This window comes from Aquarana catesbeiana, linkage group LG08 (genome assembly GCF_042186555.1).
Source record: "Aquarana catesbeiana isolate 2022-GZ linkage group LG08, ASM4218655v1, whole genome shotgun sequence".
NCBI lineage: Eukaryota > Metazoa > Chordata > Amphibia > Anura > Ranidae > Aquarana > Aquarana catesbeiana.
The window spans coordinates 128,637,906-128,656,347 of NC_133331.1; the positions used below are offsets into that span (position 1 = coordinate 128,637,906).

The 18,442-nt window shown below is 46.8% G+C and overlaps 1 protein-coding gene across 3 annotated transcripts in view; it reads left to right on the forward strand.

The window, feature by feature from the left end:
* Positions 1-1,257: 1,257 nt before the first annotated feature.
* The window catches only part of KIF20B (kinesin family member 20B), a 225,634-nt gene continuing 208,449 nt past the window's right edge, over positions 1,258-18,442 (forward strand). For 2 of the 3 annotated variants that reach the window (XM_073596389.1, XM_073596391.1), the window contains exons 1-2: positions 1,258-1,519; positions 15,527-15,687. In XM_073596389.1, the coding sequence (XP_073452490.1) occupies positions 15,532-15,687 (156 nt within the window). In that variant the 5' untranslated portion in view covers positions 1,258-1,519; positions 15,527-15,531. The remainder of the gene's footprint in view (positions 1,520-15,526; positions 15,688-18,442) is intronic. The other variant, XM_073596390.1, reaches the window with a different exon arrangement.

Here is an 18,442-nt window from a genome sequence, read left to right on the forward strand (position 1 = left end):
CATCTTGCTAGATGCTTTTCCCTGCTGGCTGTCTTCCTGTAGAAGTCTCGGAGTCTGCCAAATTAACATTGCAACTGTCTAAAGGTGTCCTGGCCCTAACCCTCTCTCCCAAAGAAAGGGTTACACATTCTGATGGGTCGCCTAATCTGACGGAACAGAACACCGCCTTCTCACTGTATCCTTACTGTTGACGAGTTTGGGGTGTAGCAAGATGGCGGCGACGGAACGTCACTTCCGTTACAATATCTGACGTGTTCCGTCAGACTAGGCGACCAGTCAGAATTGGTAAAGGAAGTGACGTTACCTCGCCGCCATCTTACTACACCCCACCCTCCTCCTTAGTAAGGATACAGTGAGAAGGGAACAAGCAGACATCTTGTTATACCCACTGGAGTTTTGCATTCCACACTTATTTTTTACAGTAAACAGAGCTTATAAGGTCAAATGCAGTATTTAGAAATACGATGGACTGTTTAGATGTTGAATTTTAAAAGCAGCTTGCCCCTGTTTCGTCACATTCGGCTACCCATCACATTTTGCTACCCGCTGGAGTGTGCATGCGCAATGCCGCCATATGCGTTCCAACACTGTTGTAAGACCACTTTGCCACAGGGCCCCTCGCGGGCTTGCTTCGCTCGCTACGCTTCGGGCACGGCCTCGCTCGCCACGCTTCGGGCACGGCCTTGCTTCGCTCGGCATAATTATAATCTAACTCTATGTCTACTTGGATGGTGGGGCTTGAACCTGGACTTAGGGGTGTGGCCACAAAATTCTGTGCAAGCGCAGATCACCACAGTGTTGGAACGCATATGGCGGCGTCGCGCATGCGCAGTCCAGTAGGTAGCCAAATATGATGGGTCGCCATATGTGACGAAACACCCCTTTCTTGGTGTATCCTTACTGTGAAGGAGTGCGGGGTGTAGCAAGATGGCGACGACTGAACGTCACTTCCGTTACCAATTCTGACGGGTCACCATATCTGACGAGACACCGGTACAGCCTCTGGGATATAGAAGGGTTGATGGTGGTCTGTGTGTACACAGTGGCTTCTTAGGTGGAACATAGGGAGCGATCTACATACTGCCGCACGGGAAGAGTATCTAATATATTGGTAATGAAGCGGCTGACGGTGTTTATAACAGAGCGAAATAGCACAACTAACAAACAGCTCGCGCTTATTGGCGGACATCAATGCCAAAGTAGGCGGTGTTTTAGAGAAGTAGGCGGGATATAGAGAGCAGGAAAAAAACGGCTGGCTAGCTAGAATGCTGGGAGGAGCCTAGGCGTGTCAGGAGAGATGAATGACAGTTGTGGGAGGAGCCCTTCCCATTGCCTTCGACATTGCGTACTAACTCAAGTAAGGTTTCTACTGAAAGCTGGGACGCCTCTTCCCATAATGCAGTTCGGCCGGCGGCGACACTGGATTGGAGGAATTTAAAAAGAGTCGGTGGCGGCAACGGGTGAATGGTGGCCGCGGTCCCGGGGATTTATTGAGGAGAGCGCCTTGTCTTTGTGTACGGTGAGCTGAGCTCCATGTCTGGGGGAGGTGGGGGGGACTACAAGTCTCAGGAAGTCTGGTTTTATAGTTTTCATTTCAGGGTGTAGTTTCACAGGGCCCCTCCCCCAGTCCTGTGTATGGAGGGTGTCCCCTGTGTGCTGTTCTCCGTACATCCATCCCTGGGGACACTCAGTACTGGGGAGAGTCAGGACTGAAGACACAGCTCTGCTTTCCAGTTTGGATAGAACCCCTGACAGTTTTTCTTGCTACCTCTGCCCCCATTGGGGAGACTCACCCTCTATGTGTCCTGTTTACCGTTATCATTAAAAGTAAAATACATTTCCAAATTTTGGGTTGACACCAGAACAGGAATAGAGGGGAAAATCTTCCAATGGGGGGGACACTTGTTCTGGTGACACTCAGTGATTTCCTCTCACTTCCTGTTTGGCTATGGGACAGGAAGTGAAGGAAAATCTCCCAAATGGGACACAGAAGGAAACAAATAAGCCTTACTAGGGTACTAATGCTCCCTTAGTGTGTGTGGAGGAAACATCTGGTGAATATTTATGATGGAAGAATACCCGAGGTTCCTGAGAGAGCTGCACAATATTATTCGGTAAATGGCAAGAGTTCTGCTTTTTCAAGTGCAACAGACTGTCTGTCTCATTCACATCACACAGCATGATGGAAGGGTGAAGACAGGTGTATGCTGGTGAGGGATTGTGTGATGCATTCTTAAAGGGGTTGTAAAGTCCAGTTTTTGTTTTGTTTTTTGTTTTTTTATCCCTGTGCATTAAAGGGGTTGTAAAGGTAAATTAAACAAAAAAAAAAAAAAAAAAAAAAACCAAGCATGTCTATTCTTACTCTGTGCAATGGAATCGCACAGAGAAGACGGGAAACTCCTCTTTTTCGGGTCCCCCACCGGTGCTCCTGACCCCTCCTCTATGGCCCCACGGGAAGCCGCTGTCCATGGAGGCACTCATGCATGCTTGTACCTAAGCCCCACTGCCACGTCCATTCACACAGACAGTGGGATTCACCCCCTGCTTTATCGTCACTGGCTTTGATTGACAGCACTGGGAGCCAATGGCTCCCAGTGCCCCAGCGAGACCCAGAAGTGAGGAGACGTGCGCTGGATCGAATGAGGTCTCGGGAAAGTAAAGAGGGGGTGATGCTGATGCCTAAACGTTTTTTATATTATTAAAGTGTTAACCCAAAAAAAAAAAAAAATACAGATCCTGGTCCCTTAATTGCTTGCCAACCAGCTGCCGTCATTATACTGCTGCAAGTTGGCATGGCTGCGCGAATCGCTATAGGTGTACATCCACGGCTTTAAGGGCTCTCTCACACGAACGATCCGTTCAGGTCCGCCTGTCAGTTTTTTTTAGGCGGACCTGAACGGACACTCCATAGACCTCTATGGAGGGTCCGATGTCAGCGGTGACATGTCCGCTGACATCTGACCCGCTCCGATCCGAAAAAGTGTAACGGAGGGAAAACCTACTTTTCCATCCATGATCGGATCGGGTGACGACGGACTCTACGGTCTGTCATCATCCGATCCCCCATAGAGGAGAGCGGCGCTCTGACAAGTCCGTCCCTGCACAGTGTGCTGAGACGGACCTGTCATCTGCCTGCTCAGCGGGGATTGACGGAGCGATCCCCCGCTGAGCAGAGCGGGCTCCGTACACGGACACGTCCGTGTGAAAGAGCCTTAAGAGCGATGTCCACCAGCCATCCGTGATTGCTTCACAGAGAGCAAGAACGGATCCCCATTCTGGCAGGGGAGTAGAGATCTGCTGTTCTTAGTGATCAGGAACAGCTCTGTCACTACACTGCCCCCACAGTTCGAAACACCTCCCTAGGGAACACTTAACCCCTTGATCGCTCCCTAGTGTTAACCCCTTCCCTGCCAGTGACGTTTATACAGTAAACGATGGCTATTTTTAGCTCTGATCGCTGTATAAATGTCAATGGTCCCAAAAAAGTGTCCGATCTGTCCGCTGCAATTTTGCAGTCCCGCTAAAAATCGCAGATCATCGCCATTACTAGTAAAAAATAAATAATAATGCCATAAATCCATCCCCTATTTTTGTAGAGGCAATAACTTTTGTGCAAAGCATTCAATATACGCTTATTGCCATTTTTATTATTTTGTTTCCAAAAATATGTAGAAGAATACATGTTGGCCTAAACTGATGAAGAAATTTTGTTTTGTTTTTATTTTTTATGGGATATTTATTATAGCAAATAGTAAAAATATATATAGATCTTTTTAAAATTTGTTGCTTTTTTTTGTTTATAGAGCAAAAAAATAATAACCGCAGAGGTGATCAAATCCCACCAAAAGAAATCTCTATTTGTGGGAAAAAAAGGACATCAATTTTGTTTGGGTACAATGTTGCACGACCGTGCAATTATCAGTTAAAGCGACACAGTGCCGTATTGCAAAAAATGACCTCATTAAGGGGCAAATCCTTCCGGTCCCTAATTGGTTAAAGCAGATTAAACAGCATGGTGCTTGTGCTGTGTAATCTGCCCCCCTCTAAATGGTAAACAACTCCCTGATCCCTCCACTTCCTGTGTCCCCCTCTCTTTGCTGACCATGAAAATCAGGGCTGCTGAGCCCTGTCTACTAGGGGTGCAACGAATCAAAAAACTCAAGGTTCGGATCGTTCCTCGGATCAGAGAAAAAAAAGCAACAAAAAAAAAAAAAAAAAGACAATAAACAAAAAGACAAAAAAAAAATTAAATTACTTGATCTCCCCGACTTCTGTAATATCCACAGACTCCTCACTGTATACATTATGAGTATAGGAAGACTAGTGTTGTTTATTCTTACCTTACAGAATAGAAGCCGCCAAGCCGGCCAAATCAGATCCACGAGTTGAGGGGTGATGACGTCAGCGCTTACTGCCGCCGCCGGGTGTACCAAGATGGCTGAGGCAGCGGAGCGCTCCGCGGATCGCGTGTGTGCCGATCCGAACAGGTTGACCTGTTTGGATCCCGGATCGGTGACGATCCGTTGCACCCCTACTGACTACCATGGTCAGAGTCGTCTTCGTCATCTGCAGCTCTCATCTCTCCCCCTCACCCCCTCCTTCCTGCCTGCCACTATTGGTAAAGGTAAAAAGTTATAAATGGTCACTGCCAGCCCCTCTATAATAGGAAGGCATAGCAAACTATATAAATATTTTATATAAACGAGATTAGTAAATACTGATAGCATGATCTTCAGGCCGGTCACGTGACTTTCGGTCGGTTTCCAGGGCTACTGCAGGAGGGGCTGAGCGGCCATATGATCTCCCCGACTGACGTCAGAGGGAGATCACGACCCCCTCCTGCAGAAGCCATCCATTGGAGCTTTACCACGGCTGCGAGTCATGTGAACGTCTTGAAGAATGGTGACAGGTACCCTCCATAAAGAGTACCTGTCACCACCTATTACTGTCAGGGATGTTTACATTCCTTGTGACAACAATAAAAGTGATCAAAATTAAAAAAAAAAAATAAAATAAAATAAGAAAAAAAAAAAAAATTTTAAAGCGCCCCCCTCTCCGCGAGCTCGCGCAGCAAAGAAAACGCATGCAGAAGTCGTGCCCGCATATGTAAACTATTTAAATCACACATGTGAGGTATCGCTGCGATTGTCAGAGCGAGAGCAATAATTCTAGCACTAGACCTCCTCTGTAACTCTAACCTGGTAGCCGTAAAAAAAATTTAAATCGTTGCATATGGAGATTTTTAGGTACTGTAGCTTGTCGCCATTCCACGAGCGCGTGCAATTATAAAGCGTGACATGTTTGGTATCTATTTACTCGGCGTAACATCATCTTTCACATTATACAAAAGTTGAGGTAACTTTACTGTTTTGTTTTTTTTTTTTAATTCATGAAAGTGTCCCTTTTCCCAAAAAGTTGCGTTTAAAACACCGCTGCACAAATGCCATGTGACATAAAATATTGCAACAATCGCCATTTTATTCTCTAGGTTCTCTGCTAAAAAATATATATAATGTTTGGGGGGCTCTAAGTAATTTTCTAGCAAAAAATACGGATTTTAACTTGTAAACACCAAATTTCAAAAATAGGCTTAGTCATGAAAGGGTTAAGACCTTCTCTGTGCACTACCCCCTCTAAAACTTACTTGAGCCCTATCTCTCTCTAGCAATGTCCACGAGTCTCTCGGGCATCTGGCACTCTCCTCCTGATTTACTGAGACACAGCAGCAGTGCCAGTGACTCCCGCGGCTGTCAATTAAAGTCAGTTAGCCAATCAGGAGCGAGGGGGGTCGGGGGCCAAATGGCAAATCCGTGTCTGAATGGACACTCGGAGCTGCAGCTTGGCTTGGGTGCGTGGCACTCGACAGGAGGAAGGGGCCAGGAGCCGCGAGGAGGGACCCGAGAAAAAGAAGGTCCGGGCTGCTCTGTGCAAACTAATGCACAGAGGAGGCAAGTATGACATGTTTGTTATTTAAGAAAACAAAAAAACGAGACTTTACAATTACTTTAAGATAAAAAGCCTTCTGTGTGTAGCAGTCCCCACCAGCCCCCCTAAGGCTGCATTCACACTTCAGAGTTTTTAATCATTGGCAGATTTGCCGCAAATCTGCCCGCGATTCGAAAGCGCTGATTTGTGAATGACAAATCGCGGGACTCGCATTTGAGATGCCATTTATTTGAATGACCCCTCAAATCGCGGTGCGGGTCTGCCACGATTGTCGCCCGATAAATCGAGTGGCCACCTGCATCGCAGGAAGCGCCCAAAAGTAGCTCCTGAGCTTTGAGGTGTCATTCAAATGAATAGCATCTCAAATGCGAGTCCCGCGATTTGTCATTTGTACATTGGCGCTTTGCAGCTTAAAAGAGAAGTATGGGAATTTTTTTTTTTTTTTTTTTTTTTTTTTTAAATCATACTTGCCTAGATGGATGCAGCATCGGTCCCCCGCCGCCTCTTCACTGAGAGCCGAGCCACCAACACTGCCGATGGCTCGGTTCTCTTAACTCCCAGAGCTGCTGCCTGTCAATCGGCAGCTCTCCTGCTCTGCTTCTCCACGCTCACTGGAGTGCTGAGCTGTGGAGGGGTGGGGAGCGGTCATCTCAGCAGCTCACTGAGAGGTTGAGGTGGCCATCAGTCCAGGCACCTGGCGGATCCAGAGTCGGGATGACGCGGTGGCTGGACTGATCTGTGTGATGTCAGCAGAGAACAGACTTCAGACCGCTCTTTGCTAAAAACGGGTTACAGGAGTGCAGAACAAATTTGTACTCCTGTAACCCATAGCAGAAGCTCGGGCTGGACTTCTCCTTTTAATACTTACCTGAGCCCCATCTCTATCCAGCGATGTCCAGGACTCTCCCTCCTGATTGGGTAAGACACAGCAGCAGCGCCATTGGCTTCCGCAGCTGTCAACCAAAGTCAGTCAGCCAATCAGGAAAGAGAGGGGACGGGGTCGAATGACAGCTCTGTGTCTAAATGGACACACGGAGCTGCAGCTCGTGCCCCATAGGAAGCTGCTTGCTGTGGGGGCACTTGACAGGAGGGAGGGGCCAGGAGCACAGAAGAGGGACCCGAGAAGAGGAGGATCCAAGCTGCTCTGTGCAAAACCACTGCAACAGAGCAGGTAGGTATAACATGCTTGTTTATTATTATTTTCTCCAAGCGTCTTCCAGGACAGCCCATGAGACCTTGGGCTCCTCCTACCAGGACAGGAAACGCGTCACCCCCACCAGATAAAAGGGCGGTCCTCCAGGCCCATGTCAGTTATTTGTGTTTCCTCCGGACGGGGGGGTAACATGTTCATGGAACCTGCTCCCATAGGCCTTATAAGCAGGGGCTTTGTATGGCTATTTTTCTGGGGCATATCACTTACCTCTTCCTCTGCCAGAAGCAGCACACCGCTGGGGAGGTTGGCTGTGCTGCTGTTCCCTGTCCTCAGTGCCTGGAGAGGGCCAGGACCGGTGTGAGGTCGTGCCCCTAGCGCAGTGCATTGCACAATAGCTCAGCTGAGCTTCGGTTGTCCTTCCCTACCGACAGCGTGGCTGATCTGAGCAGGGAATGGAGGAAGCCGCAGTGCTCGAGGGGGCAGAGCTATTGCGTTCCAAGCTGGCCCACAGGAAGTGCCTGGAGAGGGTTACTTCCAGGGCATATGACCTCATCATCGGGCGCCGGAGACGAGGTTCCAGTCTTCATAAACGGCGCGAACAGAGAACGCTGGCTGCTGGTGTTTCTTGGTGTTAAGCAGCCAGGCTGTGGATGACCAAGAGGGGCAGAATGGATCCTCCTGCAGTACCTGCACAGGCAGCGGATCCAGTTCCCAACACCAGCACCTCACAGGTAAGCCTGGGGTGTTCTGTCACCACCTTGCTATCCCTGTGAGTGTTCCCTCCCCCTCCCCCCTCTGTAGTAGTGGGTGTAAGGGGACACATTTCCTCCCTCCTGCACGTGGTGTTACGGAGTGATTGGGTGGTTTTAATTACATTGTGGGTCATTTATTTTGTCTTGCAGACCAAGACTCAGGACAATGCCCAAGCGCAGCCACTTTAAAAGGAAATGTGCGGTTTGCGCAAACAAATTGAGCTCCTCATGGAGCGAAGCAGTTTGTCGCACCTGTATAGAAGGCCTAGTAAAGGATGACCCGGTTGCCTCTTGCCAGAAGATGCTTACTTCTGTTAGGGATGAGCTTGCGTCCACCTTCAGTTCCTTTAGAACGCTTATTGACAAGCTCCAGACTCCAGCAGAGAGTCCGTCTTCACTGAAGGCGTCAGTAAACACTCCGCAGCAGGCAGAGAGTGAGGACTCTAAGGCTGAGGTCAGATCTACCCGTTCTTCTCTGGAAGAATCAGGGTCAGATACAGAGCCCAGAGATAGAGAATCCACTTGAGGCTCAAGATTTAAGTTATCTGTTAAGGATGTAGATGACTTATTAAAGGCTATCTATACTACCCTTGAATTAAAAGAGGAAGAGGTTCAGTTATCCAAACATGATCTTATGTATAAAGGATTGCATAAGAGAAAATCGAGAGTTTTTCCAGTTCATAGTTCTTTGGTTGATACTATTAAACTGGAATGGGATAATCCTGAGAGAAAACCATTCTTCTCTAGTAACCTAAAAAGGAGGTTTCCTTTTGATGAGGACACTGCGCAGCCATGGAATAAGAATCCCAAGTTAGACGCACCTCTTTCAAAGGTTTCAAAAAACTCGGACCTGGCGTTCGATGATATGGGTACGCTTAAGGATCCAATGAACAAGAGGGGGGATATCCTTCTCCACAGAGCCTGGGACTCAGCAGTTGGAAACCTGAAACCAGCTCTGGCTTCCACTTGTGTGGCCAGAAATCTGGAGGTTTGGTTGACTCAGATTCAGTCACATCTGTCAGCAGGTACCTCCCAGAGAGCAAATTTTAAAGTCTTTTCCTCTCCTTTTTTGGCAGATTCTTCCGCTGAGTCGGTAAGAATGTCAGCCAGGACTTCGGCTCTAGTGAACTTGGCCAGGAGAAGCCTTTGGCTTAAGACCTGGTCAGGGGACTCGGCCTCCAAGTTGCGCCTTTGTGGCCTTCCTTTAACTGGTGATCATTTATTTGGCCCAGGTCTACAGGAGGCACTGGAACGCACGGCTGATAAGAAAAAGGCGTTTCCAGAGAAAAAGAGAGTTCAGACAGCCAGAAAATTTTTTCATGGCCAAAGCAGGCAACAGAGTCCTAGAGAAAAGGACAGCAGGCCGAAAAAGCATTGGACTGGGCACAAAGGCAGAGGCAAAGGGGGAGTGCTGTTTAACCCTCCTCAACAGCCCGCCAAGCCGCAGTGACTTGTGTTCCCCGGTGGGAGGGAGATTGAGGGCCTTCATCCCACAGTGGGCAGCAGTCACTCTGAGCCCCTTCGTCCTGGACCTAGTGACCAACGGGTACAGGCTGGAGTTTGTTCACCAACCACCAGAACGTTTGTTGGTCACATTTCCTCCTCAAGATCGGGAGAAAGCGAGGGCTCTGGGTCTCCAGATCGGAGACTTATTAGATGAAAAAGTACTGATTCCTGTTCCTCGATCGGAGCAGGGCAAGGGATTCTATTCCCATGTATTTGTGGTCAGAAAGCTGGCAGGAAAGTTTCGACTTATCCTGAATCTCCGGACCTTAAACAAGTCCATCAGATACAAGCATTTACGTATGGAGACGGTTTTTACAATCAAAAACCTACTATACCCAAACTGCTTTATGGCCACATTGGACTTAAGGGATGCTTATCTTCACATCCCTATCCATCCAGGCTTCCAAAAGTTTTTGAGATTGGCAGTGAAGACGGGTATGGGGACCCGACATTTTCAATTTCAGGCCCTCCCCTTCGGTCTTTCCTCAGCCCCACACATCTTTACGAAGGTGTTGGGGGAAGCGCTGGCTCCACTAAGATTAAAGGCAATAACAGTTATCCCTTACTTAGACGACCTCCTGATAGTGGCAAAATCATACCAAAGGCTGTTGGAGGATCTCCAGGCTGTACAGGACTTCTTACAGTCCATAGGCTGGCTAATAAACAAAGAAAAATCGTCCTTGATTCCGGCCCAGAAAGTAACTTATCTGGGTTACGATTTTTGCTCCGTGAACCAAAGAGTTTTTCTTCCTCAGGAGAAGATTACCAAAGTGTTCCAGACTATGTCAGCATTGCAGACCAACCAGTCGTTCTCTCTGAGACAGGTGTCGAGGGCAGTGGGTCTTATGACCTCATGTTTTCCCGCAGTACCATGGGCGAGACTCCGTCAGCGTCCGTTGCAAAGGTTTCTTTTAAGAAACTGGGACGGGGACGTAAGGTCCCTGGAGTCAAGGATCTGGCTTCCCGACAGGATAAAAAGAAGCCTGTGGTGGTGGAGAGCTGGTTAGCACCTAGCAGGAGGTCTGCCATGGTCCTTTCCCATTTCCCGAAGGATTACCATGGATGCGAGTTCCTGGGGATGGGGGGCCCACCTCAGCAATGCAGTAGCACAAGGAGAGTGGTCCCCAGAGGAGGCAAGGGCCTCATCCAATCAAAGAGAGCTGCTTGCAGTCCAGAGAGCCCTCCAGTCTTTTCAGATGGAGATCAGGGGTCACAACCTCCAAATTCTGTCAGACAATATAGCGACAGTCGCGTATATCAACAAGCAGGGAGGCACGAGAAGCCGGAGGCTTCAGTCCATTGCCCAGGAGATCCTTTCATGGGCAGAGGGGAATCTGTCCCCTTCAGGTGTACAGCAGAAATAGAGGCTAAACAATTACTTGGCACTTAAATGCTGCACGGCTTTTGATCCCTGTTCACTGGAAATCAACCCGTATTCCGAGACGAACCGAGTGGATGGGCCTGATTGACTCGGTCATGGCAGCGGAGGAGTGGATGGCAAAATGTAAAGATAAGTTTGATAAATTTTATGCAATCTGGGCGACATGGACACATAAGTCTAAGGATACGGCGACTCCCCTCCGGGCTTCCCCTGGGGCTGCTTCCTGTAGATCAGACATTGCTGGAGTTGCTCCTTAAACAACTTTGGAGGATGAGAGCCACGGCGTACTTATTTACCCCCAAGATCTACATAATGATAATGATATTGCACTTTTAATTCACACAGTTGTGCTAGCCATTAGACAGATATGTCAGGGATTATTAGATATACCCATCATCCTCCCTCCCCAATTTTCTCCCTCTTTTTTACCCCCTTCCCCACCCCCCCCTTTTTTCCGGCTAGGGTCTAACTCTTGGACACTAACAGGATGTTGTTTACTTAACACGGTTACTGTTGACCTGCTTAGATGTAGTGGTGGTCTCAACCATAGATTCCACCTCTATTATGATGGTGGACGCAGGATGAAGAAGTCATAAGTATCTCATGACACACTTACGTCAAGGTTTTAGTAAAAGTTTGCACCATATGTTCTGTTACTCTTTAAAGCACATCCTTTTAATATGTATGGTTTGGTATACTTTTATGGTACTACACTGTGATTTATTAGATCCCCCCCCTTTTTTTTTTTTTTTTTTTTTTTTTTCTTTGTACCCCCTGTACTATTGTTATATTTGAAAATAATATATAATAAAGATTATATAAAAAAAAAACCAAAAAAAAAAAAACAATTGCTTGGCAGATTATCTCAGCCGTCACAGGATAGACCGAGACAACTGGTCCCTTCATCCCGAAGTCTTTGCAGACCTCAACAAGAGATGGGGTTATCCCGTAGCGATTTGTTCGCAAACCGAAACAACCGCAAGACGGAGATATTCTTTTCCATGAACCCGGCAGACCAAGCCTTGGGGATCGATGCTCTGGCAAACCCGTGGCCTCCAGGCCTATGTTATGCCTTTCCGCCAATCAGACTGATTCCAGAAGTCCTCCGGAAGTTTCGGCTGGAAGAGACAGATCTGATTCTAATTGCCCCGTTTTGGCCCAAGAGGCCATGGTTTTCCCTGCTACAGTCTCTGGTTTCAGAGCCTCCGTGGAGTTTTCCGAAAAGGGAAGACCTATTATTGCAGGGTCCAGTATCACACCCTCAGGTGGTTTATTTAAACTTGACGGCCTGGTATCTGAAGAAAAGATACTGAGCACCCAAGGGTTCTCTGACAAAGTAGTCAGGACTCTCGTTAATTGCAGGAAGCCGGTTACTAGAGCCATATATTCCAAAGTTTGGAAAAGGTTTAACTCATGGTTATCTGAAAATGATAGATTAACTCATTATATTCCGTCTATTTTGGAATTTTTCCAAGAGGGTGTCGACAAAGGTCTTTCTGTTAGTACCTTTAAAGGTACAGGCGGCAGCTATTAGTGTGTTCCTCCAGTTTTCTCTCCTGGAAAATCCCACTATAGCCAGATTTTTCAAATCTATCTCTAGGGCCAGACCAGTAGTAGTGAGAAGTTGTCCAACATGGGATCTGTCCCTAGTACTTCAAACTCTGGTAGATTTTCCGTTTGAACCTCTGGAAAGTATGCCAGTTAAGTTACTTACATTAAAAACTGTGTTCCTTTATAGCTGTTACCTCAGCTCGTAGGGTAAGTGAGTTGCAGGCCCTATCAGTAAGGGAGCCCTTCCTCACGATTTTTGAGGATCGAGTTGTGTTACGAACCGATCCAGGTTTTTTGCCCAAGGTGGCAAGTACATTCCACCGATCTCAGAACATTGTATTGCCAACCTTTTGTAGTTCGCCACAGGGCGACTTAGAAAGAAAATTTAGTTTTCTAGATGTAAGAAGGATTCTCTTGGTCTATCTTGAGGTCACGAAGACCTTTAGGAAAACTGATGCCTTGTTTGTCCTCTTTTCTGGAGTTCACAAGGGGAATAGTGCATCTAAAGCCGCATTGGCTAGATGGATAAAGCAAGCCATCTTGGAAGCTTACAAAATTGGGGAGGTCCCTACACCTTTTGTTACTGCGCACTCAATTAGAGCCTTGTCTACATCTTGGGCTGAGAGGGCTGGTGCCTCACCGGAACAAATTTGCAGGGCTGCCACTTGGTCCAGTTACTCAACCTTCATTAAACATTATCACCTGGATCTCCTATCAGTTCAGGAGCAGGCGTTTGGTCGTAAGGTCCTTCAGGCAGTTGTCCCTCCCTAGACTGGTAAGTTCTGGCTCATCGTCTCATGGGCTGTCCTGGAAGACGCTTGGAGAAAAGCTGAGTTAGACTTACCGGTAACTCCTTTTCTGAGAGTCTTCCAGGACAGCCGGATTCCCACCCGGTATTGTCTGAAGTTATGTGTATTATGCATATGTTTTGCAGGGTCCTACGGTTCTTGAGAATACTGACATGGGCCTGGGGGACCGCCCTTTTATCTGGTGGGGATGACGTGTTTCCTGTCCTGGTAGGAGAAGCCCAAGGTCTCATGGGCTGTCCTGGAAGACTCTCAGAAAAGGAGTTACTGGTAAGTCTAACTCAGCTTTTTTTTTTTTTTTTTTTTTTTTTTTTTTTTTTTAACATTACTTTACAATCACGTTAACCCCCTTCCCAGCACCCCTCTAGGCCTCGTTCAAACAGGTGTGCTACAGTGGGTGTCTGTAAAACAGCTGTGCTTACCTGTACAGGTGTTCCATTGATGGTTATTGGGACGCAGCATCTGCACATACACTGCTCCTAATCTGATGTTGGATTGGGAGGGAGCAGCTGTGTCTGTACAGCTGCTGCGTCCCAGTGGACATCAGTGGGACTGCCTGCACGGGGATAAACAGAACACATGTGCATCCCTATGCAGGTAAACATGGCCCTATGCCATAGAACACCTGTGCGAACAAGGCATTAAAGAGGCGCTCCAGTCTGTAAAAACAAAACAAAAAACACTCATTAGCTACAAATACAGTAGTTGCTGACTTAATATAAGGACACTTACCTGTCCAGGGATCCCGCAACGTTGGCACCCTAAGCTGATTCATTAATCAGCATTGGATGCAGACGCTGGCATTGTAAGTAAGGGAAGCCACCAGTGAAGGCTTCACAACTGGTTTCCTACTGCCCATGCGGCAGTTGCAATGCACTTTCTGAATGGTCCCATCGTCTCCTGGGACGTGTGTGTGTGTGTGTGTGTGTGTGTCCCAGAAGACAGCAGGGGGAAGGAGGAGGGGCCAGAAATGTTGTAGATTGGCGATCTTACCTGGAAGTGGGAGTGGGTACCTGTCAAAACCAGGTACACCCCCCCCCCCCAAAAAAAAAGAAAAGGCAAATATGGCAGTGTAGGGGTCAGGGCGCGAACATGCGGAGCTTCCCCGTTTGGGTGGAGCTCAGCTTTAAAGTGGAACTAAACTTGCCTTATAAAAAAAACTGCAAGCAGGCAGCTCTTTATTGCAGAAGATCTTAGCCTAAATTCCCAGCGCACTCATGGTGGAACTCTGTGCGAGTTCCCCATCGCTGGAATAAGGAGGTGAGGATTTCTGGGAGTTTTGGTCCTCTTTAACCCCTTAGTGACTGAGGGTAAAACAAATGTTAATGCCGGAACACAATTTTGCAACTTTGGCTGGTAAAACTGTACATATCGTCTTTTAGGACACATTGGGCTTCGTTTTGGTGATAACTGATATCTCCTTTTTTTTTTTTTTTTTTTTATTCATTTATTTTTTTATTGTTTGAAAGAAAAACTGTCCCAAAATAGTAAACAAACAAACTTTTTTTATTTTTTTTTTTTTTTTAATTCAGCTGTATATTTCTTGCTGTTACCATAACTTGCCACCAAAGAACAACCCAAAATAAAATCTTTTACTGAAGATCACAGTGTGTGTTAGTTGTTTTGTACCTGTAGTAGGGCTCAAACAGTGGTGCACATTTTGCATTTTCTTTTTATTATTATTATATATTTTTTTTTTTTTTAAAAGATTGCAGATTAATACAGTTCAGTTGATATGGTGTGAATGGGCCCTAATCGCCGACCCACTACATATATGCCTAAAAGGACTTCTGACTTAGCTATTTATTTGATGTCCTACTTTGAAAATGTCAGCGATGGGATATTGAACCATATACTTTAGTTTAGTTTAGACAGACATGCAAGTGCATTATTAACCAACAGAGTCAGTTCAGTCTAGTGTTACAGAATGTGTACTTGATCACCAGGTACCTGTGTACAAACTGTGCATTGGGCTAAACAACCTCACACATGCCAACACAAAACAAGTTGGAGTTGAGCAGCACGGCACTTGATACCGGTATCTGCTTAAGGCCGGCCATACATTGTACAATATTCCTGTACAATTTTCCTTTTAGATTTACCAAACCATATAATATGAGCTCAAACCTAAACCCTTTCAATTTGTATGCAATCAGGCAGGCCCTTGTACTACGTAGTTGAAGGTAAATCTAAAGGAATTTGAACAAGAAAATTGTATAATGTATGGCCAGCTTATGTTTGCCTGGTGTACTATATGGAAGTTCATGACAGTTTTGTCGTCTGTTGTAAAAATGATCTAGTTTTTGAACTCTAAAATCAGTCTGTATGTGATAGTGGAGTGTGTGACATATCGGGGCGCATATTGTGCCCTTTGGTTTTTACTCTTTTAAAGAAAAAAAATGTTGTCCTTTTTAATTCCTAATATGTTTAGGAAGTATGAATCCAAACCAAGATCATCATCCTCATCCAAGACCATCCTATCTTGGGACAGGAATAACTTATCCAGAAAGAGGTGAACCACAAGAGGCTGATGATATCAGAACAAATCTCTCAGAGAAGTTTGATTTGATTGGAGATGCTGACACTTCCCAGGTGAGACAGAAACCAAAGTTTTCATTTAATACCTTTTTTTTTATACTCCTCACTTTGAATGAGTCATCATAATCCTTTTCACTTGAATTTGCTGTTTAATTGGGTAAAGGCCATCTATAATCTATTTAAAAAGATTCTGTCATGTTTCACTTTTAAGAGGAAAGTGATAATCTCTTTGTAGCCCACCCTTCTTCCTTCTTAAAGCGGTGTTCCGCCCCCCAAAAAAAAAAAAAAAAATTAAAAGCCAGCAGCTACACATACTGCAGCTGCTGGCTTTTAACAATAGGACACTTGCCTGTCCTGCAGTCCAGCGATGTCTGAACGTACCCTTTTAAGATGAGAAAAAACCTTCAGTGTGCTGCTGTGCAGCAGCCCCCCTAATACGTTCCTGAGCCCCATCTCATAGCAAGCTGTTTGCTGTGGGGGCACTTGGTAGGAAGAACGGCCAGGAGCTTTGGCAAGAGACCTGAGAAGAGGAGGATCTGGGCTCTTCTGTGCAAAGCCACTGCACAGAGTAGGTAAGTTTTTAACATGTTTGTTATTTTTAAACAAAAAAGCAAGACTTTGATACTTTGCTTCACAAAGCCCCCCTGCTGCTGTTTCCTCTTCCACAGCCACCCAAAATTTCCCAGTGCTTTCGGACATGAAGAAGCATGCGACCTCATCCAATTATGCAGTGCTTTGCCCTGAGTTGCCAGGACTTAAAGGATAAGTTAACGTTTAAAAAAAAAATGCACCTTTTTTTGCAGGAGCCTGTAAAGCATGGCACCAGCGATCAGCAGATCGCTAGTGCCATGCAGGTCCCCTGCAGGCCTGGCAGACCTATCGGCGTATCTGTGTGCCCATACATCCTGTATGGGGCAAGCAGATACACTGACCGTAATAATCAATAAACTACCATGGCTCTCCACATTGCTGTGGTAGTTCATTGAGAGCTACAAGCCGACAGCCGCAATGGATGTCGGGACTTGTAGCTCATTCTCACACACAGCTCTGTGTATGAATGCTGCGGCTGTGTGGGCAACAGCTAGTACAGGGAACTTCTCCCCACACAGGGGGGGAGAGAGAATTGGAAAGCGGCTGTAACATTGGGAACATGTTCCACCCTAAAAACAGGAACGTGCAACATGTTCCCAAAGGTGAACTTATCCTTTAACTCTGCCAAATGATGGAGGCAATTGGCTATATATACCTTGTGTAAGCTCTGACACATAGCCTAAACAGTTTTTTCTTTATCGTATATCATGGGACACAGAGCAGCATAGTAAATATTATGTGGGTTATAGGCTACCTTCAGGTGATAGATACTGGAACACCCAAGACAGGAAGTTCACTCCCTATATAACCCCTCCCATACCGGAAGCACCTCAGTTTTTTTTTCGCCAGTCTCTAAGGTGTTGTTCACGAGTGAAGATGTGCTCTGAAAAGCTCCGCTGGAAGGACCCTTTACTGGAACAGCTTCCACAGACCGGATCCATCTGGTGTGCCACTGAGGCCAAAGTGAATAGTACCCAGGCCCTCGTATAGGAAGAACAAGGTTTTGCCTGTAACGCCTCTCCTTGGAGGGCTGGACCCTGGGATCCAGTTCTTTGGTCATGCCACCATTACCATAAAGTTTTTCTGACAGGGTGCTATACAGGTCCAAGGGGGTGGACCCCCCAAAAAAGGGACTCGGTCCTTGAAGGTTTTTTAAACACAGCCCGCTGTGATGGGTAAAGGTTGGGTCTGTCTGATATCAGCAGAATCCTGCGGCGGGGATAAGGTAAGTGAAGAATCCTAGGAACTTTTAAGTCCACCTATGGATTTCTTCTGTGAGTAAATGTTGTCATGCCTAATTTCTCCACTAGAGGGTGTAAAATGCACATACCTTTTTCATGCTCCTCCGATCTCGCCTGTGTCGGCAGCAGACAGCATGCTAAGTCTCAGCCACCAGGAGGATATTACGGGGGGGGGGGGGGGGGGGTGGCTTTCTTGGATATTCCATGAAAAGTTAGCACCTTACTGCTACAACAGATAGCTTGTGCCGGCTCCCCGTGTTTCTTCCTATGTTTCCCCTTCTATCCTGTCCTCTCGCCGGACCTGCCGAACGGTGCCCGCGCACGGTTATTGTAAATTTAAGAAAAGTAAGGAGGGGCGTGTTGGGGGACAGAATGGGGCATGGCTTAGCACGGCGCCGTGTGCGGGACGCAGCGTCCAGGTGTATCACACGGCACAGGGCTGCCGAGCCCATAAGACAGCCTTGGAGCATACAATGCAGCTGGCTGAACGGATACAGGAGCAGTAAGGTCATGTAAAGTTGGTGCATACAAGCATTCCCAGTACACATTTACTCAGCATCAGGCTGAGCATTAATGGCAGCTTTTCTTTGCTGGACTATAGCTCAGAAGGTGGTGCGCTTGGTTACTTTTAGTACCTCTGCTTTGGTGCTTAGGACTATGCCTTCCAAGAAGGGTACAGACACCTCAAAGAAAGGCTCCTAAGGCATCTCCACCAGGCTCTGAGGATTCTAGTCATGCCTCCACAGTACCTTCCCCCCTGGAGAGACCAAAGGTGACTAATCAGGGTGAGCTGTTGGGATTGTCAGTTGCAGCTGTTTCCAATCTTCTAGCCCCTGTTTATGTTACTGAAGACGTTTGTCCTCAGCTTTGGTTGGGTTACTATAGAGGTGAGCTGTTTAATTGCATCCACTTCCTGGAGTGGAAAGAAACGCGATAGATCTCCCTTCCCCCACACCGGGCCCTCAAGCAAGGGAGCA